This window comes from Gastrolobium bilobum, unplaced genomic scaffold (assembly GCF_033153095.1).
Source record: "Gastrolobium bilobum isolate Gb01-03AN ecotype WA unplaced genomic scaffold, APGP_CSIRO_Gbil_v1 utg8451, whole genome shotgun sequence".
Classification (NCBI taxonomy): Eukaryota; Viridiplantae; Streptophyta; class Magnoliopsida; order Fabales; family Fabaceae; genus Gastrolobium; species Gastrolobium bilobum.
The window spans coordinates 163,274-190,012 of NW_026898154.1; the positions used below are offsets into that span (position 1 = coordinate 163,274).

General features: G+C 32.8%; 1 protein-coding gene and 2 non-coding genes across 3 annotated transcripts; 2 read left to right on the plus strand and 1 right to left on the minus strand.

The window, feature by feature from the left end:
* Positions 1-11,371: 11,371 nt before the first annotated feature.
* Positions 11,372-12,391, minus strand: LOC133313301 (extensin-like). The gene has a single exon (XM_061514653.1). The coding sequence runs from the start codon at positions 12,389-12,391 to the stop codon at positions 11,375-11,377; it is 1,017 nt and encodes a 338-aa protein (XP_061370637.1). The 3' UTR covers positions 11,372-11,374.
* A 12,337-nt stretch (positions 12,392-24,728) lies between these two features.
* LOC133313309 (small nucleolar RNA snoR31) lies at positions 24,729-24,819 on the plus strand. The gene has a single exon (XR_009751806.1). It is a non-coding gene; the product is annotated as a small nucleolar RNA snoR31 (small nucleolar RNA).
* Positions 24,820-25,332: 513 nt separating this feature from the next.
* LOC133313308 (small nucleolar RNA snoR31/Z110/Z27) lies at positions 25,333-25,427 on the plus strand. The gene has a single exon (XR_009751805.1). It is a non-coding gene; the product is annotated as a small nucleolar RNA snoR31/Z110/Z27 (small nucleolar RNA).
* The last annotated feature ends 1,312 nt before the right edge of the window (positions 25,428-26,739 follow it).

Genomic DNA, 26,739 nt, shown 5'->3' on the forward strand with positions numbered 1-26,739 from the left:
AGGTGTCACATTCTGACATGCTCTGACACGTTCTGACATGTAGTCAACATTTTGGGACACGCGATCAATGCTCCAACACGTTTCGATATGCAGTTAATTTTTTCCGACACGAGGTCAACGTTCCGACATGTTTTTTTTAGGTCTAACTTTTATTTTTATTTATTTTTGGTATCCAATTTTATTTTATTAACTAAACATAAAAAAAATTATAAATCAATTTTTTCTGTTATGAAATTTGACATGAAAAATTAACAAGGTACGCAAAATTATATTTTGTTTATATTTATGTTATGAAATTTGAATATTTGATTATTTATATGACTTATTATGGGCTTTTATATGTATTAAATATAAATTATATTATATATATTAAAAATATTATTTAATATCAAAACGTGTCCCAACGTGTCGAAATATGACATTTTTTAGAATTAGTGTGTCGGCGTGTCGTATCTCGTGTCTCGTGTCCCGTGTCAGTGTCAGTGCATCATAGTGTGTGCGTAATGAGTAGTTCTTTGTTTTTTGTTTTTAGTTAACCCCACCTTAATTACCTTTTCAAGGTTAGTTGACTTCTCTCGATATTTTTACAAGTTTTGACTTTTTGAACCGGCAATGTGTACGGAGTGAATTAGGGATGAAGATATTTAAAACCCTTCCAAAAGTGACATATAAAAATTGAACCGATCGAGATCCTTTCTTTTCAACTTACTTAATTCTTTTACTACCAACCGAAGTACTGTAATTTAGTAATAAGTAGTTCTTTTTTTCTTCTAAAATCATGTCCTCTATCAAGTTTTTTATTTAAAAAAAAAAACTCAATATAAAAAACTACCAATTAAGAGATAAGGTGTACTGTGTAACACCCCGTATATATCCGGTAATGTTATCATACTATCGTATTAAGCAGCGCTTAATTTAAAATGCGGAATATCTTTTTCTTTTCAATTATGATGTCATTATCATTACCAACTTGTGTTGTAAATAGTAATTATGTAGTCATTTATTAGTAATTATGTTGTCATTTATTGGTATTTATTTAGTCCGTTACTTGTATATTGGGCCAAACCCATTAGGTCAAAATTAGGTCAAGAAGTCTCTATAAATAGAGACCCCTATGTACAGATTCAAATACGATTCAATAATATTTCAAATACCCTTTTATTTCAAGTTGGTATCAGAGCTCTCGATCCTGAGGGCTCTGCTTCCGCGCCTATTGTCTTTAGAACAAGAACCTTTTATTCTTTTTGTCTCTCGCTACCATCAGCCGCCACCGGATTTTTTCCGGGGACCTCTTGGACCGAGAAGATCTCTGTTATACTGGATCTCTGTTACTGTTCATCGTCTCCATTATTCTTCATCACAAGACAGCATCTGTTCATCACGATTGGACCCTTTCCCGGTGGTTTTTCAACTCCGAACAGACCCAGAAAGAACCGCGCTCACCGGACGACGTTGCTCCAGAAATTTCAGACCGGACAGCCACCGCACGCGCCCACACGCGCCGCCCCTTCAACCGAGAGTGAAGCCCACGCGCAGCCAATCTCACCGGCGCGTGGCGGCGCGTGAGACCATTTTTCCGGATCGGACCACCGCGATCTTGATCGTCCCTTCATCCTCTTTCTGGATCTGTGCTCCTCTCTTTGATCGGACATCGTTTGGTATTTATTTGTGATTTTTTGGCTTCTTGGAGCTTTTCTTTGACCATTTTCTGTGCAGTATGGCCTCTTCTCAAAGGAGTTCTGTTTCAAAATTTTATGATGGTACCTCTTCTAGACCTAAGAGAGATGATCGATGGTGTTCTTATTGTAAAAGAACAAGTCATATCAAGGATTTCTGCTTTCGCCTTTATGGAAAGCAATCTGTCTTAGAAAAGATGGCAAAGTTGCGTGGTCAAGCGCATTTTACTTCCTCTGAAATAACTCCTACACCTAATAAGACCCAACCTGCATTTCGTCCAGATGAGTTGGAACGGCTCCGAACCATTCTTGATTCTATAAGTAAGCCATCTGATACTAGTGCTTTGACTATGACTGGTATGAGCTCCAAAGCTTATTCTTTCCTTTCTTCATGTAATGATTTTAAACATTCTTGGGTTGTTGATTCTGGTGCTACTGATCATATGGCTTGTTGTGCTGACTCCTTTACCTCTTATCATCCTACCATTGGAACTCATACAATAGCCGTAGCTGATGGCTCTCATACATCAGTTGCGGGTTCTGGTGACATAAACTTTCAGCAGTCCTTACATCTTAAGGATGTTCTTCATGTTCCTAAACTCTCCACGAATCTTCTTTCTATTCATAAAATTACAAAAGATTTGAATTGTACTGTAACCTTCTATCCTACCCATTGTGTTTTTCAGGATCTCGCCACGGGGAAGACGATTGGTAGTGCTAAAGAGCAAGGTGGGTTGTACTATCTGGTGTCACAATCTCCTGCAAATAAAGTAACAAATCACATCTTGATGTCTCATGGTCAATCAACTGCTGATTCTTTGATTTGGCTTCATCATAAGCGCTTAGGTCATCCTCCATTTAGTTTACTCAAATCTTTATTTCCGTTATTGTTTTTGTCTAAATATGTTGAGTCTTTTCATTGTGATGTTTGTGAATTTGCTAAGCATCATCGTGTGTCTTTTCCTTCTAGTATTACTAAGAGTGTTGAACCTTTTGATCTTATTCATTCTGATGTTTGGGGTCCCTCTAAAGTCCCTCATGGTTCTGGAAATAGATGGTTTGTTTCTTTTATTGATGATTGCACTCGTGTAACCTGGGTGTACTTAATGCGTGAAAAGTCTGACGTACCACAACTGTTCTTTCAATTTTATAAAATGATTGAGACCCAGTTTGGTAAAAAACTCAAGAGACTAAGAACAGATAATGGTACTGAATATGTTAATCATAGTTTTTCCCAATTTATAAGAAATAACGGTATGATTCATGAACTTACTTGTGTTGACACCCCCCAACAGAATAGGGTTGCTGAAAGAAAAAATCGTCACCTTCTTGAAGTGGCTCGTGCATTAATGTTTCAGACACATGTACCCAAATACTATTGGGGAGATGCTATTCTTACTGCAGCATTCTTGATCAACTGTTTACCCACTCGGGTATTTGACCATGTAAGTCCTATTCACTCTATGACTTCTTTTTTCCCTTCTATTCCAACTAACTATGATGAGTCTTCCTCCACGAGTGTTTGGGTGTGTTGCTTTTGTTCATATTCATAAACATCATCGCAGTAAGTTGGACCCTAGGGCTATTAAATGTGTTTTTCTTGGTTATGTTCCTGATAAGAAGGGCTACAAGTGCTATCACCCTAGTAGTAGGAATTTTTTTGTTTCTATGGATGTTACATTTCAGGAATCTGAGTCCTTTTTCCAAGGTCCTTATCTTCAGGAGGAGAATCCTTCACCAGAAATCCCATCACCTCCCTTCTTTGAGTTTGAATCATCAGTGTCTACTCTTTTACCTATGTCAGTGTATCCTCCACCTGATCCTGTTCCTCCTGTGTCTGACCCTCCTGTGACTGATTCTCCTGTGATTGATACATCAAGTACACCAGAGATACGAAAGATTATGACACCTGAAAGAAGGAAACAGCCCACATTGTCTCAGCAACAACCTCAATCGTCTGAACCACTGGTAAGTCCTGAATCTCATATTTCTGATCATGATGTTAATACTTCTGATGACTTACCTATTACTACTGATTCTGATGATTTACCCATTGCTCTTAGAAAAGGAAAAAGAGCTTGTCCCAAGAAATCTTGTCCCTCATGTCCCTCTTGTACTCAATACCCTATCTCCCAGTTTGTTTCCTCTGCTAATCTTTCTGTGCAGCACAAAAGCTTTGTTTCAGCACTAGACTCTATTGTAATCCCAAAATCAGTACATGAAGCCTTGAAAGATAGGAATTGGGCTCAAGCCATGCAAGAGGAGATGAATGCATTGGAGAAAAATAAAACATGGGAGGTTATTGATAGACCTACTGGAAAGAAAGCAGTAGGGTGCAGATGAGTTTATGCCCTGAAATATAATTATGATAGAACTCTTGAGATATACAAAGCTCGATTAGTTGCCAAAGGTTACTCTCAAACCTATGGCATTGATTATGAAGAAACATTTGCTCCAGTTGCAAAGATGAATACGGTGAGAGTTTTGTTATCCCTTGCTGCCCATTACAATTGGGATATAAACCAATTTGATGTGAAGAATGCTTTCCTCAATGGTGAGTTAGAAGAAGAAGTCTAGATGAAAATTCCGCCTGGTTTTGATTCTGTGAAGGGAGAAAATAAAGTTTGTAAATTAAAAAAGGCCTTGTATGGATTGAAGCAGTCACCTCGTGCTTGGTTTGGAAAGTTTACTAAGGTTATGATGACCTTAGGATATAAACAAAGTCAAGGAGATCACGCTCTTTTTTTCAAGCACTCCCAAAATGGGAAGCTTACTGTGCTCCTTGTATATGTTGATGATATTATTATCACATGTGATGATTTTGTGGAGAGACAGATTCTGCAAACACGGCTTGCCTCTGAGTTTGAAGTCAAAGACCTTGGGAAACTGAGATATTTCCTAGGGATAGAAGTAGCTCATTCGAGCAAAGAAATCTTTATCAGCCAGAGGAAATATGTTCTTGATCTTCTCAAAGAAGCAGGAAAGCTCGGGTGTAAACCCTCTAATACTCCTATTGAGCAGAATCACAAGATCGGCTATGAAGAGGAGAGTCCTCCAGTTGATAAAGGACAATATCAACGACTAGTTGGGAAATTGATATATTTGGCCCATACTAGACCAGACTTAGCTTATGCTGTTAGTGTTGTCAGTCAGTTTATGCACGATCCAAAGGAGACACATATGCAGGCAGTAGAGAGAATTCTTCAGTATCTGAAAGGTACTCCTGGTAAAGGGTTGTTATTCCGACGTGATGGCAATCTATCTTTAGAAGTCTACACAGATGCTGATTATGCTGGATCCGTGACTGACCGTCGTTCTACCACTGGTTATTGCATGTTTCTTTGTGGTAACTTGGTGACATGGAGAAGTAAGAAACAAGATGTGGTCGCCAGATCAAGTGCAGAAGCTGAATTTCGAGCTATGGCTCAAGGCATTTGTGAGTTACTGTGGCTGAAAATTGTACTTGATGATCTAAAAATAAAATGTGAGGGACCTATGAAGCTGCTATGTGATAATAAGTCCGTTATTTGTATAGCTCATAATCCAGTTCAACATGATCGGACTAAACATATTGAGGTCGACCGCCATTTCATCAAAGAGAAACTTGATAGCGGGTTGATTACCACTCCATACATTCCCACTGGGCGTCAATTAGCTGATCTATTGACAAAGGGGCTTCCTTCAGATTGATTTCAAGAACTTGCTAGCAAGCTGGGAATGATAAATATCTATTCCTCAGCTTGAGGGGGAGTGTTGTAAATAGTAATTATGTAGTCATTTATTAGTAATTATGTAGTCATTTATTTGTATTTATTTAGTCTGTTACTTGTATATTGGGCCAAACCCATTATGTCAAAATTAGGTCAAGAAGTCTCTATAAATAGAGACCCCTATGTACAGATTCAAGTACAATTCAATAATATTTCAAATACCCTTTTATTTCAAGTACTTGCTTATTAATCAATTAATAAAACATCGCCTGTATGTAATTGCAATAAAACAGCTATCTGAATATACCTCATAATCATAGATAATAAAAGTGTGGCTCTAGTCACGGAACTACAACAACGTAGACCGGACCATCTAATAGTTTATACAACTTCAAATCAAAAGCACTAACATAAAGTGTCATGGACAATCCCCATGCTCACTCAAATAAGGCAACATACCCAACATCAGTCTCAATAACAGCATAAACATAAAGAGGGGAAAACATAAACAGCATCCATATCCAGTCATGGCAGCAAACAGCATAATAACATCAACTAAACTCTGGCCTCCTGCCGCCAGAGGCATCAGTCACCAAACTACCAGAACCTGCAATAAGCATTCCCCAAACGTGGGGTGAGATCTCTAAACAAGAAATCTCAGTAAGACAAGGGGTCCTCAAGGATCTTCCACCCCAAGCTCACTTACATGTGCAATATAAGTTCAAAAGCAGTTTAACATCATCAGTTCTAAAATAGTGCAATGCAGCAGATAATCATTCATGTGTGTCAATTCTATTCTACTGGCCAGAGAAATGCAGGATTTACATACGCTAAATACCCACACTAGTGCAAGACGCTACTTGCATTCACCCCGAATCACCATCTCGTATGACGCTACATACTCAGGTTACCATCAAGATGAAACAACACATGCATATTAAAAACCATTACACATAAAGCTCAACGACATTTCAAATATTCAAAGCATGTAACACAGCATGCATACAACCACACCCCCATGGGACATGGTGGAACCACAACATGGCTAAACCATGGACACGAAAGCTTACCTTGCAAGCTAACTCCAAAAGCCAAGAGTCCACAGCTCAAAGTCCAAACACAGCAGATTCACAATCTGTTATGGACCAATACTATATCAATAATAATTCAACACAAGCATATAAATTAAAGACAACGCCTTTCCTTACGTTTTACGTCTTAAGGCTCCATACCAAGCCATAAGTCCTTAATCACAACGATTCTGACTTAATTCATTAATTACAGAAGTTCAACTTCATCAATCTAGGGTCCACAAACCCCCAATAGCCTACTGTACACACAACACAGCTACTGTTCTACGAAATTCCAGAATATCCGGATATTCATCGGGACCATATCCGGATATGCAATATCCGGATATCTTACTGGACATATCCGGATATGCAATATCCGGATATCCAGAATCTCATATCTGGATATCTAATATCCGGATGTCCAAATCCCATATCCGGATATCACATATCCAGATATTGCTCGGGCACATATCCAGATATTTCACGACAGAATGCAGAAACTGCATTTCGTGAAGATATCCTTCCAAGGTTGGGTTTTTACCGATTTTAAACACCTAAACATACATTTCTAGGTGTGTTTGACATTACCCAACGTTAAGTTACCATCTTTTAACCTTTACATGCATCAAGGTTCCATTTTTAAGCTTAAAGACTCAAGATCAAAGGTGATGAAGATTACCAAAGCTCAAACTCAGAAAAAGGGTGCTCTTGGAGCTCACACAACAGCTCCAAGGTTCTGTCTCTCACAGAACACGGAAATACCACCAAACAAAGATCTTTCTTCACAAAGAAGGCTTCTTGCACCTCAAAATACCAAGACTAAGGCTCCCACAACCCACCAAGTAAGTCAGCCCCCTTCAACAACCCAAACAATGGCTGAACAACAAGAACACAACCCCCTCCCACTCTCACAAGGGTCCCACTCACAAGCCCCGCAAGTGTTTAGTGAAGAGAAGTGGAAGGAAAAGGACTCACAAGGCTCACAAAATGGTGGAGAAGCCAAGTAACAGAGCAAGGAGAAACTGGTCAGCCTCCAAGTCACGTAGCAAATGAGTGGCACCAAGGGTTGAGTGCCAACTAAGGCTTATATAGTCACTTAATCAATTAATACACAGTATTAACTTTAATTGCTACGCTTAGCATTTTAATCCCAAACTTTGGAATCTGAAATTAAACATTTTTCCAAGAATTATCATATTTTTCTTATAATTTTCTGAGCACCTTTCCGGTATGCGCTTTTCCAAGCCAGTACCGGTTTCTAGCACCAGTTCTCATTATTTGGACTTGAAACTCGTTTTACAAGTCCTACATATCATTCTAGTAATTATCATGCACTTATTATAATTTTCCGGGATACTTTTTCGGTACGCATTTATACCGACTAGCAGAACCGGTATCTGCACTTTTCTTCCGAAAAGCGACTTTCAGCATTATTACTCACTTACTATAATTATTAAAGCCTCATAATAATTATTAGGGTCAATTATTGAATCATTTCCTATTTTCTCATAATTTATTAATTAAATTTCTTAATTAACGGTGCAGGTTCTTAGATACTGTCCATTAAGAAAGAGATGTCTTTATTAAGTTGTCAACATTTAACTAAGAGAAAATAAAAAAGGCAAAAAAATAGCGGGAAAAGATTTCATTTCATATTTTATGTCAAAAAATTGTACTTGAGAGACATTTAATAACGAGACTTATAAATTATAATATAGTAATTAAACCCAAGGGTAGACTTCAGTGGCTAATATGAATTCTGATATGGTGAATTGCTAAAAATATATTATTGAGTTCAAATTTGGAGAGGATCTTTAACGTCAGAATTGGATTATTATGATGTTTCTTTATTTGGGATTAGTCTCATACATTTAAGATCTCTTTTTTCTGTCTAATTTGTGAGATTAGTAAAGCCGAAAGCCTATATAAAAGTGATTAAACAAAAAGTTGTGATTTGATAAGATAGAAACTCTTTCTTTATCAAACTTTATTATTAAAGTAATAAAATATTCAATTCCTACAGTTAAAGCACTATTTTACAAATAAATTATAAATTAATTTAAAATTTAAAATTCTAAAATTAAGAAAAATTGATAAAACAATAGTAAATAAGCGAAGTTTAGGTTCATTATAAAGACATGAAGAACAATCATATGTCATATTCCTTTCAAATGTTTCACAGAATGGACAAAATATCCCTAAAAGAAATCTTAAAAAAGGTTAACATTCAAAATTTTGAATATAATTACTTTTAAACAAAGAAATCTTTCTTTTATTATTTCAGAATCAATCCCCAATCGTTTGGCAAACAACTACCATTTCATTCTTTTTATGTTATCATAATAATATTATTTACTCGTCACTTATATTATTTTTTATAAATTTATACTATATTTGTAGGTAATAATATATATATATATATATATATATATATCAACATATAAGAAATCATATAAAAATATGGTGTATAAGAATCATTTATGAGAATATAATATTAGTATTGAATGGTAAAGATAAGAGGAGAAAAATAAAAGAGACCTTAATATTGGGGCAAAATGCTCTCTGATTGCTTTTTGTTGTTTTAGTAGTTAATGTGATTTCCTTCATTTTGTCGCATCTAGCTACAAATTGCCTTAGTCGAATTTTTCCAGGCCCTCCTCTTAACAACTAATGTTCTCACGTCCGTTATGTGTTATTTTTTCTAGTCATAATCAAGTAGACTTTGTCAATTTTTATTTTTTTATTTTTGGGATCATATTTTATTTTTGGGGTCATATTTTATTTTTGATAAACAAAACTCCGAACAAAAAATTCGGGTAAAATGGACAAGTAGTTTAATTACTAACAGTGTTCAAGTTGGACTTGGATGAAAAAAAAAACACAATGGGTAATTTGAAAAGAAAAGAAAACATAAGGGTATAAGAGATAAAAGAATAAAGTGTAAACCACATGGGGATAATGAACTTTTTTCAAATAAATATAATGATAGCTAATTTTTAAAAATAAAGAAAATTTCTAAAAATAAAAATAAACAACCAACTTATTATTTGATAATTCCAAGTTCAAAACACGATTTGAATCGGGATTTAATAATATGTAAATTTTAAATCTTTGCTTTTTTTAAACATGTTAGTAATTTTTAATGGGCTGTATAAATTTGTTTGATTCTGAATTTTTTAAATCAACCATTAATTACTTCGACCATGCATGTATAATGGACTAACAATTCTAAATGCATCAAATACCTAAGAAATCCGACTTCCAAATGAATAATTAGAATCATGGAATTAAAAAAAAAAAAGAGTTCAATACCTTCATAATTCAGTTGAACTTAGACGTTTTTTTTTTATTTTAGGAAAAAGTATTCCTCTGTAGATAATTTTATCTCCAATGAGCTCAAAACGACGTCGTTTTAGATTATAAGATTAAAAAATTATAATTATAAAGATTAATATAATCCTGCAATATGTTAAAATTATAAAAATACCTTGATTTTGCCCAAAAATAACGTAGTTTTAGACTCATAGAAAATAACTTATCTCCCGTTAACTTATTTTTCATATATGGGAAGTTGAACTTAGATGCTTTATTACTATATTTCGTATACTTTTATGCACTAGTCGGTACGTAGAAACCCCAGCTGGTTACAAATGCTAAGAATTAACATGGAGATTTTCTGAATTCAAATTGCGCTCTCGGATGTTTTGCTACTATTTGTCTTGAGTTTCTACGCGCGGGTAGAAACTAGAAACGAGGATACCAATGTCAATAACGTGAAGATTTTCTTCATATATATTAGTAGTAAGGAACTGGATATTTGTATGGAAAAGCGAAAAATACTACATGCTCTGTTGCTCACCAAAATGTTTATATCTATTATTGTATGGATAATACTTTTCTTATATTACATAAGAAAAAAGTATTATCTCCTACACTCACATTTTTCAAATGGGTCCCACAAGAATTTTTCTCTATCATCTTCAACTCTTTTCTCTCTCCTATTTATTGTTTGAGTAGGAGATAGTATTTTTCTTATGCAAAATAAGAAAAGTATTGCCCTATTGTATTCTTCCCCCGTTGCTGTTGCCGGAGAAAACAACACCCTTCATGCATATACAAGTTTTAATCTTACTTTTTAATTATTATTTTTTATTTTTGACTTATGGGACTCACAAGATTATGTTTGTGCATGAATGAAATTTTGTTTTCCTGCAAAAGAAGAAACTAATATCCCTCTTTATATTTATAATTTCGCTTCGCTTAAAATGTGCAACTAAATTCATAACAATTGAAAAATTTAATAACGAAAAAGCTAACTAAAAAATAATCAATTACAAACATATAAACATAAATTATTATTATTATTATCATAAAAATAATAGAAAAGAAACCTTAGATACACGGGACAAATTTATTCCCAATATGAGAGAGGGAACATTTATTTGGCTTCTCAGCCTTACAATAATCTGGCAGCTGCAGACACATGGAGGGAATAGTGCCTTACAACCGTCTAATAAACCAAAAGCAGAATTAAAATAAATAAATAAACCCTGTCCCCTAAACAATTCTCAAACACTTAAGACGAAATATGTGAAAAGCTTCCTCTTATTCCTCTTTGTGTGTTGTTTTCACACTTTCTGCTTAGATCCTACATAAATACGCATATATTGGTCTGTCAGTCCATATAAATATATTTTACATGAAATGAAGACTAAAATGTTAAATAGTATAGTAATGTTTCTTAACATGCGTTCTTGTTTCAAAATAAGATCATACATAACAACTAAATATATACTGATAATTTGGTGAAGAGAAAATAGAAGTGGTTTAGGTAAAGGAAATTTTTACTAATAGTAATAATGTAGGTTGTATGAAAGAAAAATTACCATGTGATCATGTGATGCAAAAGCATTATCTAGTGATGGTAAGGTGGAGGAGGTGATTTATAGAGGTAGTGTGGTGGAGGTGGGGAATGGACTGGAGGAGGAGGAGACTTATACTCATAAGGCTTCTTATGTGGTGATGGTGGTGGTGGAGAGTGGGAAACAGGATAAGTGTGAACTGGTGGTGGTGGAGAAGAGTACTTGTATGGCTTCTTAGTTGGTGGTGGTGGAGAGTGGTAGATTGGGTGAGGGGAAGGGTATTTGTGAACCGGAGGTGGTGGAGATGAGTACTTGTATGGCTTCTTTGTTGGTGGTGGTGGAGAGTGGTAGATTGGGTGAGGGGAAGGGTACTTGTGAACCGGAGGTGGTGGAGATGAGTACTTGTATGACTTCTTAGTTGGTGGTGGTGGAGAGTGATAGATTGGGTGAGGGGAAGGGTACTTGTGCACTGGAGGTGGTGGAGATGAATACTTGTATGGCTTTTTTGTTGGTGGTGGTGGAGAGTGGTAGATTGGGTGAGGGGAAGGGTACTTGTGGACTGGAGGTGGTGGAGATGAGTACTTGTATGGCTTCTTTGTTGGTACGTGGTGCACTGGGGGGTGAGGGTGACGATGCTTGTGCTCTGGTGGTGGTGGAGATGAGTACTTGTATGGCTTCTTGTAAGGTGGGGGTGGTGGTGATGAGTAATGGTATGGAGGAGGTGGTGAGTGGACTGGTGGTGGTGGAGATGAGTACTTGTATGGCTTCTTGTAAGGTGGTGGTGGTGGTGATGAGTAATGGTATGGAGGAGGTGGTGAGTGGACTGGTGGTGGTGGAGACGAGTAATGATATGGCTTCTTATAAGGTGGTGGTGGTGGTGATGAGTAATGATAAGGAGCCTTTGGGGGAGGTGGTGAGTGAACCGGTGGTGATGGAGATGGGTAGTGGTATGACTCCTTGGGAGGTGGAGGAGAGGAATAAGCGTAGTTTGCTGAAGTTTCAGATGGGAAGCTGAAAAGGATTATGGCCAATGCAAGAGTGAGAGAAGCTGAGGCCATTAGAGACCTCATTGTTTTCCAAAGTTTACTTTGAAGTGGGTTTTGGTTGTGATCAAAAGGAAGCTAGTGCACTCCATTTTATAGTTTGTTTCTTTACCATTTAACTCCAACCAACCATCTTGATAAGTTTGATTTTCACTTGAGACTCACCTTCTTGGAAACATGATATATGTTATATAAGGTTATCTTTGACTACCCATTTTTATTGACTTTTAGAGCATGCCAACCCAAAGCATTTTGGAATGGTTGCGACCCAAAGCGTTTTGGAACGTGGATTTGGAATTGATAGAGGGTGCAAGCTAAGAGAATAAAGTAGCTAGGGCTAGAAATCTTAACCAATTTATTTTTCTTTACCCAAGCTGAAAAGACAAGAATCTGATTTAATTATTTTTTGTTTGTGAGGCATAGATATATCTATTGATTCTAAGTTTCTTACAGTGAAACATTGTAATCTCGACTTTATTTAATCCAGTTCTTTTCATCTTTTCCTTTTCATACATAATTTCGAAATGTATGGTTGCCTAAAGTTCTGTATGATTTATAGGGCATTAAAACAATTTTTAAACTTTCTTCCTCTCTTATCAATTAAAATTTGATATTTGATTGTTGATAGTTCTGAGGAACTACTCTTGTTTTCACAATTTGTATATTGTTGTTTCAACTACCATTGCATTATCAAAAACTGAACGATGATTTTTTTTTTTTTTAAAATAAAAATTGCTTCGTAGTTTTTACGCTTAGAATTGATAGCTTTTGTATTTAAAATGAAGGTAAACTCAAGCAACTGTCGGTGATTATTCCTCTAGTGAAATTTGTAAAGTGAACTCTTGTAACTGTTTTCAATTGTTATTATAATGTAGTTTGTTGGTACTTACACAGATAAGAATAAAAATGTTTTCATAGATCGTCCATTTATTATTTGTAGACTAAACGATTTAGATCTGTTTTGCACTACAAACTCTAAATAAAATTATTTTATATCGATATAAGTTACACTCTCAATCTTAATCATTAATTATATTTATATTTAGAGAAATACTACTCTCATTCTACATGAGGTAGTTATCTCATTTTCTCTCACATCGAAAATCGCACCCCTTCTTTTTTCTTTTTCTTTTTTACTTTTTAATGGTGGACCCCACTTAAACTCTCTCTATAGCATGAGATAATACTCTCATGTAACATAAGATTAATATTCCCCTTATATTTAATGGCTCTGATTTATTAGATATGTGAACCGTGAGATGAAAGTAAATCAACAACAAAGATTTGATGTAAGATTTCTTATTTTTATATCGGTGTAAGAATAACCCGTACCTAATTATACTTACTATACAAATTAAATTTGTAATTTTACTTACAATATTGTTATAAACTCAATTATACAAAATTTGAAAGTGAATTCTCTTATGTGTTATTTAAAATGACCATTCATGTGGAAACATTCTAATTATATAAGGTGAATGAATTGTGATAATAGACGAAGGAGAAAAAATATTATAATAAGAAGTTATAAAATTATCACTATCCTTCTCTCATGTGACATGATCGTTTTAGATAACACATGAGAGCATTTATTTTCACAAAATTTTATGGTAGGAAAGTGCATTATATCTAATAAATAATGAAGCCAGACCTACATTAATTAGCAGGGAATTTCTTAAAATAAATTAAAGTTCATTTCCTTTTCATACATAATTTCGAAATCTAGTACTTACGTTTGCCAAAAGTTCTGTGTGATTTATGGGGCATTATTGATTTTTTTTTAATCTTTCTCTCTTATCAATTAAATATTTGATAGTTGACAGTTCTGAGGAACTACTCTGGCTTTTCACAATTTGTATATTGTTGTTACAACTTCCATTATAAAACTGGACGACGATTTTTTTGTATTTAAAGTGAAGGTAAACTCAAGCAACTGTCGGTGTTTATTCCTCTGGTGAAATTTGTAAAGTGAACTTGTAACTACTGTCAATTGTTATTATAATGTAACTTGTTGGTAGTTACACAGATAAGAACAAAAATGTTTACATAGGTAATCCATTTATTGTTTGCAGACTAAACGATTTAGATATGTCTTACACAACAAACTCTAAATAAAATTAATTATACATACTATATAAATTAATTTTGTAATTTAAGTCTCAAGATCTTGTTACAAACTCTATTATGTTATGACCTACATAAGGTTCGTATGCCTAAAAGACCCAATAAAAAATAGATACTCGACAACTAAACAAGAAGAGAACTGGCCATGAAGCAAAGAGTCTAGGTTGTTAAAACTTTAAGGTTAACTCTATAAATAAGAGGTAAAAATCACATGTATAGAGAGATCTCTCTTTTACTATTACGCTATCATTGTATATACATACCATCTCATTGGATAAAGCCTCATAGATGTATACAGTGATTAGCAATATATCATCAAGTATTTAATTCATAGATACCTAGAGAGAACATGAAATCTCATATTCGTCTACTAGCCTTAAGCTAGATATCTCTATCACCTACACATAACAAATTATACAAAACTTATTGTAACAAAGTGCATCCAGAAACGGAGCCAGACCTACATTAGCAGACAATTTTTTAAGTAAATTAAATTTCATTTGAGAGGAAGTTTGTTTTATTCTAAAATCAAATTTTGTCGACCATTTTGTAGATCTAGATCTGTTAGATTTCAATATTTGAGTCGATTTTCATTGGCAAAAAAATTAAATTTCTCTTCAGACATATAATTAAAAAGCCATCTTGAAGATACAACATTCATTCTTAATATAAAAAGGGTTTGGGAAAATGAAATGTCTTTCTAAAAGAAAAATGCTACTATGATGGCGAGTGTCGTTTGTTGAAGGTAAGGCCCACCAAAACTGACTTTTGCTACTCCATACGAGATATTCCGTGACAAAATTTTCCGGGCTTTTTAGTGCCCCTCTATTCTAAAATTGACAAGAAATTATTTTAAAATATTTAAATCAATGGAATTTAGTTGCACTACAGAGAAACCATCACTATCATACCACGTCGATATGGTGCTAACTCTGTATATGGCAACGAAAGATACGAGAAATAACAGGACTTTGCGGCAGTTATTCTAATAATTATTAATATTATTAATGGATAGGATATTATGCTTTTTTTTATATCTTTTCTACCCATTTCTCTTCAACACAGATAAATTATAATATCAATTGATCTTTATTTTTTTTTTCTCCTCTTGGAATTATGATCAAAAAGTTTAGAAAGTAAATAGGTAGAGTAGGAATAAAAAAAAAACATAATATCCTATTCCTCCTATTAAATGCATCCACCTCAATATAATAACTAACGTGTACATTAAGCTGTTATTCATATATATATATATATATATATATATATATATATATATATATATATATATATATATATATATATATATTCTGTCTATGAATAATTTTTTCAATAGTTTTAATTAAGCTAGCCTTTGATCAAAATAGGTTAGATATTTATATAATATTTTGAATCTCATTATATGATTTTCTAGGCATATATATCGAGAATTAGAAAAAATATTAATAATTAAAATAATTAATTTTATTATTTAAAAATATTTATTTAAAATGAATAATATGATATAAGTCAGTTTTAAAATTAAATACATTAGATATATCGCTTACGATAAATTTGACCTGATTTAATATATTTATTGAAATAAAATGGACTTATACATAAAACAAGTCTATTTAAAAAATAACATATATATTTACTTTTGAAATATAGTCTAGATGACATAAATATGACTGGTTTATTTACACTCTAAAATCTAAATACAAAATAACTAGGAAGAATAGAGAACAATGGATACGGAGGGGGAGACTCTCCCAACCAATGTTATAAAAACTGGTAATATTAATCAAGTAAGGAGGGGAGTCTCTCCAGAACAAATATAATCATAAGTGATATAACACCCGACCATTTTTATAAAAATCGATGACCCGGCCTGATTCATAAAAAAAAATTAATTTGTTTTCATCAATCGATACTTTTTTTTTTCACTTTCATACACAAATTGTTTGTTTTTAATTGAAATATTTGAGTGATCTATTGCTTATTGAGTTACATAAGTTATGTACATATAATACTAATTATTTTCTTGATTATGCAATATGCAGCGAATTTCAATTTGATTTATAGTTAGAGATGTCGTTTACTAAACCTGATGTACTAGTATCACAAATATTATATGTTTGATTTATCTTTTGTTGGACAATGATGTATAATTTATTATTTTTCATATTAAATATTTTGAATTGGTATCATTTTTTATATGTATTTGAGTATATTAATATTTTTTTAATATAAATTATAAATTTACATATACTTACCAGATCATGCGATTATAGTAGTGACCTAATATCTCAACCGAATCAATAATCGAGCTCGATTTAATAACATCGCTCCCAACCCAACAACTAATGTGCGATCTGATCAACACCCAATTTTGCAAGTTTTATACGCAAGCATTCCCTTCACGAAGCACATGGCTGATGCTATGCTACAATCCCAATCTCGTCTAAGAAGGCTTGAATCTCCGTTATATTGTTTAGTTTAAATTATTTCTTCTTAAAAAAATTGGTCACGGGCTAGTTAGAGATAAGAATAATTATAATTCAGAATACAAGAAGACAAACTTTAATGACAAGGAAAACTAAATAACAAAAGGATTTAACTTACTGTCGCATAATTTATATATGTATTTGTACCTACGCTTATTAATGCAATCTTAAATTATTTTATTTTGTTCGTATGCATGGATGGAAATGGTCTATCTAATGTGAAAGTCTAAACCTATGCATCAACTTGGACTCTTAGCTGTCAGCAACAATGGTCGTACCTCAATCATGCATGAACGCATTGTTTATTATAACAACGTTAAAGTTAAAGCGTTTGATTTTAAAAATATGGGGGGTCAATTTTTTAATAGATTATATTTATCTCATTTTATACGAGAAAAATAATTTTTTAACACACACAAAAGAGGGATAAGTCCCACCATTTTTTTTTCTCTCTCCTCTTACCTGTGGATCTCACTTGTAATTTTATTTTTACAACATAAGAAAAATATTTCTTTTTTTAAATAACTATATGACAAAACATTATTAATAGTAGGGCCAAATTAATTTTTTCTTTAAAATTGGCTTATTATTTTACTTGTAAACAAATTAAGTGTGTTTAAAAGTACAAGAAATATTATCCAAAAAAGATACAAGAAATTACGCAGTTCTAGATTTTAAAAAACATTTATTATATCTAACAAGTAGTTTTAAAAACTCAGTTGTGTGTATGTGTACATATATATAATCTTTGTCTATGAAAATTTAAATAATTTGAATTCTAGATAAAATTTATATGCTAATATCGAGATCTTTCTTTTTAATATTTTATTAATACAAGTAATTGAAGTCATAGTAATAATAATATAATAATTATAAAGAGCTAAAGAGAGTTACTCTTATAATTTGACATGTTGCCCCTTTGCTAGCTAGCCATCCTTTTGTTATTATATGACTGTCGATGCGTTTGATTATTTTTGAGTTAGTGGCAGTAATTTATGTCTAAATATGGTAATAGCAAGATGTTAATCTAAAATTACTAATGAACCACAGTGAGAAAGGATGCTGTAGATAAGTCCATTTATATAATTCACCGTTAGGGTTTATACGGGAGCAATTGTATAACATAACAGATAAAAAGGTTTTAATTTGATAGGTTATCTAGAAGCATTGTTATGAATTTTTATGGAAACTTATAATATAGTCTAAAATCAAAATAAAATAAATTTTCGTCCCATAATATTTTGTACAGAAGAAATACGTAACATAATATTTTGATGGGAAGGCATCAACATAGGAAATGGTATACCAGACCGTGACCTAAAGTGGCCAAACATTTAAAAAAAACACAAGGGGTTTTCGAAGCCAGCTCAAAGCATGTCGGTCGATTAAAAATAAATAAATCTCAAAGCACGTTAGTATTGACTTTTAATATAATCATTATATATAAATATATGTCACCTCTAGCTGGCCCTTTGCATGTGAGACAGAGAAAGTACCTTTTCACGTGCTATTGTCCATATTTTTTCTATATCTTTTGGAGTAGGTGATGACTAATCCAATGCAATCTCTCTATTTGATTTTTCCTCTTTTTGAAGGACATATAAGACTGTAAACTCCATTAATGTAACTCGTTTTCTGTCTCGTGAATAGGTAGGGAGTAACGAACACCGGTAAAGTAGTGTGTTTTGTGGAAAAAGTAAAAACTCCTTGACGCACGTATCAAAGTGTCTCGAAATTCAACAAAAGGCACGCATCAATTTGAATTGGATGAAGATTTTGATTAAACTATATTCCGAGACGTGAGCGATTTCAAGAACTAAACATCATTCAAACCCATCAAAAGTAAATTCTTTTTGTACAAAAAAAGAGACTCAAATCTTCAAATAGATTTTTCTTCTTCACCAACTTAGATGACATCTCGAGCTTTAGATATTAGATCTACCTAGCAAGCTTTGACTAAATCTTAATTATAAAATCGCGAGATTCTCAGTGATTATTGTTATAATTTATTCTTAAGTAGTCCACACACATATATGAGTTTGATGTATCTTATATTATAGGCAAACAAATTATTTCTTAAATATATATAAAGTGTATGAGGTCCATATATGTGGATCCATATGAAGATAAGAGAGAGAAAAAGAAAATATGAATCTCATACATTTTATATGTTTGTAAAAGATAAAATTATCTCTTATGATATGAAGACATTAAATTCCCTCTCTCTCTCTCTCTATATATATATATATATATGGGATTTGCATCTATCATGTCACACGACACAAAAAAATTTCCTACATACACAACATTTTATGGGGCTCACACTTTTTGAAGCAAAAATAAAAAATTAAGGCACGCAAAACGAATCTCTATAACATTACACAATCACTTTTCCTACAACATAATTCTTATAAAACCATATATATATATATATATATATATATATATATATATATATATATATATATTAGAAAAGTATAAAAATTATTAAAAATAAATTCACTTAACTACTTAAACCTTTGATATCAGAGTCGATAGGACTTAATGGTCATGACTTCGATCACACTACTCCATTTCTAATAACAAAAATAATTAAATATTACAAATTTTTTTAATACAAATAAAAAGGCCTATGCATTGTCTATCTTTTAAATTTAGTGGACTCTTGTGTAAAAAAACATGTTAAAGAAAAATAAAAATCCTGAAGAAGACTTTCAACTTTTGGTTGAAATATTTGCATACCATACGTATGTATAACGAGAAATGTAACTCTCATGTTATATAACAATTCTCCAATACACCCATCGATCTTTGAGCTATCGTTTTTTTTAGAAATACTGGGCCCCACATAAATATGTCCCATAAATAATCCATCATGCCTCGCAGACATAAGTTCCCTCGTGTATGTATATCATTAAAAAATGAAATAGCTAAAGATAATGTTGAGCTACAGGGTAATTAATTAATTGATAAATCTGTTAAAAAGTAATTGCTGAAATTTCTTGTTTGTAAATTGGTAGCGTAGGTAGCTCGTGCTTTTTATCAACGGCGGTATTCAGGGCGGATCTAGAAAATTAATGAAAGATGGACACTCAATAAGTTCAGGTACATATAGATTTTGGTCTGGTCTGGAACGCGACTTGCGAGTAGCTGTCGGCTGGTTGAGTCTGGTTTAGATCTAGATCTGGACGGATTGCGACTCAACTGGAGGAAGAAGCAAATGTTCCAACTTCCAATAACGGAGATTGAGGTTTGAGAAGAGATGAATCAATATGTAGATGCAAATGGTGTGTCTGGAATAGAGCTCTCTGCTGTTAGGTTTGGATAATGAAGGTGGAGGAGAAAAAAACTCACGAAAAAATAAAATAGAAGGAGGAAATTTAAAGGGTAGGATATCGTAACAATCAACTAGAGTTACTACCAATCAATTTCACCGTTAGATCGATTATGTTGATCCAACGTTTATATTTGTTTTCAACTTTGTATGATTATGATCCCTATATTCAATGTAAAAGCATTAAATATGAGAAATCATAACCATACAAAGGTGAAAATAAATATAAAGTATTAAATATGAGAAATCATAACGACATAATCGATTTAACGGTGAAATTAATTAGTAGTAACATTGATAATAACCCTAATTGATTGTTATAATATCTTACCCCAAAATTAAATTGGAAAAGCTTAAATTTTAAGAGAAAGATATTTTTATATTTTTACGTCATATTTTAAAGGTGAGCACTTACCCTCCGTCTCATACTTGAATCCGCCTTTGGCGGTATTTACAAAGGAAGTTACTTTAAGTGGCATATGGTTGATTCTATTAAAGTAATATTTTGGCTTTAAATTTTTGTGAATGCAAAAATAAAATAAAATTTGAAAGCACTAACCCTAGCATGATATAAATATCCTCTACTCGAATATGATAACTCGTAGTTGTGATTTATCTTAAAAAAAATCAATCGCGGTGTCTACGATGGAATTTTATAAAGTGATCCGTTTTTTAGGTGATCCCTTTTTTATTTCTAGAAAATTGTGCTTCGCTCCCAATCCTTCACTTTTTTTAAAATTTTCTCCCATTCCCTTGTCCTTTAATTATTTTTGAAATGGGACCATATGTATGGGACCACTAAAACAAACCTCGTTTACGAGATGGGCAAGAGTCAAACCAAAGGGCACGCATATTAAGGCTTGAATGTTGTCGTTTACATATTTCTAGTGTAGACATAATTTGTTAATTTTAAAACAATGGTTGTACAAAATCACGCATGAATTATTACAACTATATTAAATCAAATGGTCCCCAAATTTTAATACCTATGAATAAGTATGCTGCCAATTGGTTCTTACAACCTATGAGAGTACAAGCATCTTACATAATTTTAGCAAGAAAAATAATACTGAATTCAGTACAAAATTAGGGAGAAGGGGTGGGTTGATGGGGATGAACATTCAATTATTGTTTGGGTATTCCATCTTGCTGCTAACAACTCTCTGGCTAGGGGTGTTCGCGGTCTGGATTAGATCGGTTTTGGAAACAAAATTCATCCGATCTAATCTCTTCGGTTTGATCATGTAATTATCCATTCGATTTGTATTTTTTTTCAAATCCGATCCGATCCAATCCAATTTTTTTCGGTTTGAATTGAATCGGTTTTCGGCTTTTTGAATATCCTAAAATTAGTTTCATGATTATTGTGCAAATAACATATTTTGTATATATTAGTTTTGTAAAAAAAATTTTAAATACAAAAATATCAGTAAACAATACTATAGTTTTTTTTTTTTTTTTTTTTGACAATGAGATATGAAGCTCTACACATATGAAATTTTGTTGATGAGACGTGACTAAGTTTTTTCTTGGATTTATATAGTTGATGGGTTAATGGGTCTTGGGTTTAGAAATTTTTGGGCTATGATTGGAGAAAAGACCAAGTAGGTAGAAGGGAATTAATATATTGGATCGGTTTTCATCGACTCATCCAAAAGCGATCCAATCCAATTAAAATTTGCGGTTTTTTTTTTTGTTTTCGATTTGTTGGTTTTCAATTTATTCGATTATCGATTTTTCGGTTCGGTTTCCACGATTTGAATCGGTTGATAAACTTCCCTAGCTTGAGCCACCACGTTCCCGGGTGATCAGGGAATCTTGCTTTAGTTAACGGAAACTACAAATAATAAAGTGAGTAAATTCTTATTTAAACAAGTTTAAATAGTTGATCATATCTGTATACGTTTAGTATTTTTTTTAGGATTACTTGTTATCATAAAAAGCCATGAGATGTTTAGACCCATGTTCATTAATTAAATGAAGTTTTGATATGTTATAAAATAATTTTCAATAATTGATGAATATGTTACAAATGTAAACTACTATGTTATGCATGATTATGTACCCGAACTTATCTTTTGTTAACTCAATCATGCAATAACTTGATAATTATGCAATAGTTTTGAAAATAACTAAAGTTCACATTAATTAAAATTTAAAGGAATAAATTAAACTATTTCCTTTAAAAAAAAATCGAATCATCCAATAGACGTAGACGACACATTTATTTTTCTTTGACCTATTCATGGTACCCTCTGCAGTATGATGACATTTTTCATTTACACTATGTTAAAGTTTTTGTAGTGTACTGCTTCTTAATAGAGTTAAATATAGGGTTACCTAAGCCTTAATTTTGTCTATTTTTAAAGCATCGAAAACTCAAAAAGCTAATATTATGTGTGAAATAAAACTTCAGAATCCCTGTTATAATTACAAGATTCTTAAACTTGTGTTTTATATCCATATATTTTTTGATATTTAAAATTGATCAATCCAATAACTATTAGACTGGATCACACATGGTTGAAGAAAAAATTGATAGAGCGAGATGGAGAAAGGTGTCTAGTGTGATGGGTAAGAATATGACGAGATGAATGGATAACACTTAGAATATTCTAAGTTCGAGGGGGTGAGATTCAAGGGAACACAGGTTCACTATGATTTAGTGTTCTACGTGGCTTTTTCTTATAAAAAAACATGATCATTAAGGTTGCTTGTTGTGATATTTATCGTATAGGGGTGCCTTCGTTTATGTCGCCTTTGAGTGGCAGTGTTCATTCTTATTGGAGGAGTGAGGTAGGCTAATTTCTGCCTGCCAGACTGTTGCGGGTAATGATGCCTTTAGGTTATGTTTTTGTGTAGTTTTACAGCAAGTGAGTGTTGGTTTGTTTTTATTGGATCTCATGGTTTGCTTGCTCTGAGTAGCTGATCCCGCCCTATCCCCAATTGTTTGCTAAGTACTTGATGGGAGATGTCCAGTTGTATGGGAGATGAACATGTTTATTTCTAGGTTAAGCAATGATGTTGGGCCTTTCTTGGGTTGGACCTCAATGTCACTTCTAAGGGATCCAGATCAATAACATAACCATCATCTTAAGAGAAATATCACAATTACAATACAAAAATCTTTATTCACACATTCGTTAGAGTATTTCTATAGAAGTCATTGAATAATACATTAATTTCACTATAACTTAATTTAAAGGGATTAATGTTTCTCATGTTGTAGGAGATAATTTTATGTTCTACACATACATAAAGGTGTGTGGACCCCATACTATATTTTTCTTTCTTTTCTTTTCACATTGTCCCACATGAGTACCACACACTTTTATGAGTCTATAGGAGGTAAAATTAATCTCCTATGCAATCATTTAAATAGGTTATTTTACCTACCTTTGCCTACTACTTTAAAAAACCATTAGATCAGAATCTTAATTAACATTTATCTTTTTCTGTACTCTTTAGTTTCTGATCTAACGGTATTGAAAAGTAATAGGCAAAGGTAGGTAAAAATGTGATAGGTAAAATAACCTATCGCTTTAAATTATACAAATTATACACTTTGCAATTAATTTTCTCCTCTCTATTACGGGGTGTTTTCTTATATTGCAAAAAGAAATGGACCTGACTTTATTTGGGCCTAAAAAATGTGCCAAATTTTCCCCTAATGGGCCTTAAATTTGGCTGAACTTCTTTCTACTCCATTTTCACCCTTTTGGTTCTCCTTTCCTCTGCGTTGCCATCAGAATTAGGGCTTCGTTCTGTCCACTCTTCTTTTCTCGGTAAAGTTTATCTATTTCGTATTTCGAATTTCAAGTACACTTATTCTATTCGTTCTCTCTAAAGCAATACCAACCGTGTTTCGTTTTTCATATTTTTCGAATTGACCTGACTTTATCATCGCAATTGTTAATGAACGTTTAAGGGACTGAGTCATGTTAGTGTTTAGAACTCTGATGGGTCCTGGATATCATGATTTTTATGGTTTTGTTTAACCTTTTTCAATTGGCTGTTGTTGTTCGTATTCAGAATGCTTCATTTTTCAATGTCATTGAGTTTGTACAGAGCAGTGTTGTTATTGAGTTTGACAATGATTATTGAAGCTCAAAAGTGTTTGCTTGTTGTGTTGCTGCGCTGTGCTATAATTTGGTGCTGCTGCTGCATAATGAAATGGGGTTGATGATTGATGTTTGTATCTCTTGCACTCTCCATAAAGAAGTAATTCAGAAAATTCGTTAAAATACAAGTTTGATTTGTTTGGATTTGCTTGATGTAACATAATGTTTTAGACCAATAGGTTGTTAATATCCGACTTCTAAGATCGAATTCATTTTACGGGTGAGTGGTGACTAGGTCTTGTTGCTATCATCTAATTATATATGAATGTTGGACTTTGGTTTGAAGTATTATGGCTTGGTAGATGAGGATGAAGCAAAATACGTAATCCAACACTTGATCTGAATTTATCATAAATGATGGTAAAATTTCATATTTGCTGCTGAATCTGCCAATATATTTGGTTCAAATGTTTCATTAGTTTAGTACAATGTAAAAGTCTTGGTACTCTATTTTTATATGTGTATATATATATATATATATATATATATATATATATATATATATATATATATATTTTCCCTGAGAGTGTCTTGGAACTAGTTTATTCCCATTTTGTCATCCTGAAGATTTGAACAGAGAAGTTGCCCACCCTGGCATTGCATTTGTTTATAATGATCTTATTGTTGAATACAAAATGTTTAAATGCTTTTGTATTTAATTTGTCTTTAGTTATAATAGGGGTAAGTGTTGAAGGGGAAATGTTGTGGTTAGAAAATGTTTTAGTCACATGTTAATTTGCTTTCTAGTTTCATTTTCTATGTTCTTCTACCGGCATTTGAACCTGGAGAATGAGGAAATTGTTCTACAACAATTGCCACATCGACCACAAATGCCGGTAATGTTTCATTTTCTTTGTTGTTTTAGTTTAATATACTATGTGTTTTTTTGGTCTTGTACTACTTCACATCAGGTGATAAAATCTAAATAATCTTAGGACACCTTCCAACACACAAGATTTTTCTATGGATGAGAATGAATTTTTGATGCTGATGATGTTAATTCTACTTGGTCTTTTCCATGGATATTTGTGGGGTATGCTAACATTATACTTGGGCTGTTTTTCCATAACCATTTAATTGTATTCTGGAAATTTCTTCCTACTCATTTTGTGTGCAATTGTTTCTCCATTTCTGTTAGGATAGTTTGCTTGGATGCAACAAAATTCAGACAGTTTTTAACATAGACACAGGAAAGTAAAGAATCTGCTTAAGGAAAATTTTTAAATACTACATCTGCATTTTATAAAATATCTGCTGACATTTTTCCTGTAAAATTCTCTATGCCATATTCTTCATTAAATATGCTGCAACTACTCGTGCGTGCTCTTTCTTACATTAGAAATAGTACCTCTGTTATCTGTATCTTGCATTTTTACATGAACTACTTGCCCTAAAATTATGCATATTGAGAACAAGATTTTCTGACACCTCATATACTTGGTTTGACTCTGCATCGCTTCTTGTTTATCTAAAAAAGAAAATTATTTTCGGTGGTATGTCATGCAGTCTTATAATTAGGTATGGGGCTCTCTTTATTTGAAGAAACCTTGTATGTACCCTTATTTTTCTTGGTTTTAAAGTTTTAAAACTAGTTTATTAGAGGTGTTAATAGGTGTTGGTACTTGGTAACTTGAATTCTTTCCTGGAATTCTCACAGCTCTTGGTACTTGTTATAGTAATGTAAACAGCTGCCGGATAAGCTCTTTACTCTCTTATGGTTGACATATGATGCTAGGAAATGAAGGGTGGACTAACCTGCAAGTATGTAAAAGTTTAGGATTGCTAGATGATGAAAGGTTCATGTTTGGTTCTTGCATTCCTTGATAAAACAGAATTGGATACCTGGTAACATCCACGAATAATCTGATCTATTTCTCACTCTCTTGGTGAAACAATCCAGTTGACTTTATATATTTTAAAACCGTATTGTACGTTAAATATCATGGTGCACTAATAGAGCATAGAACACAATTTTGTGAGTATGATGTATATGATATGAATTTCTTAACCAACAGGAATGCATTTCATTTATGGTTGCATCTAAATGAGGTTATGTGCAGAATTTGTACCTATAATATTTTGCGTCTAAATATAATTAATTCCTATAAATAATGGAACCTCCCCTCACCCCCTAAAAGAATGTGCCGCACATGTTCCTTTCATATGTACCTATATTTATTTTCATTATATTTTTTATACCTTGTGATTTCCTTACATTAGTTTAAAGTTATTACTTTTCAGGTAAAATGATAATACTTTTTTTTTTTTTTTTTTAAATAAAATGATAATACTTTTAAAATAGGCATTATA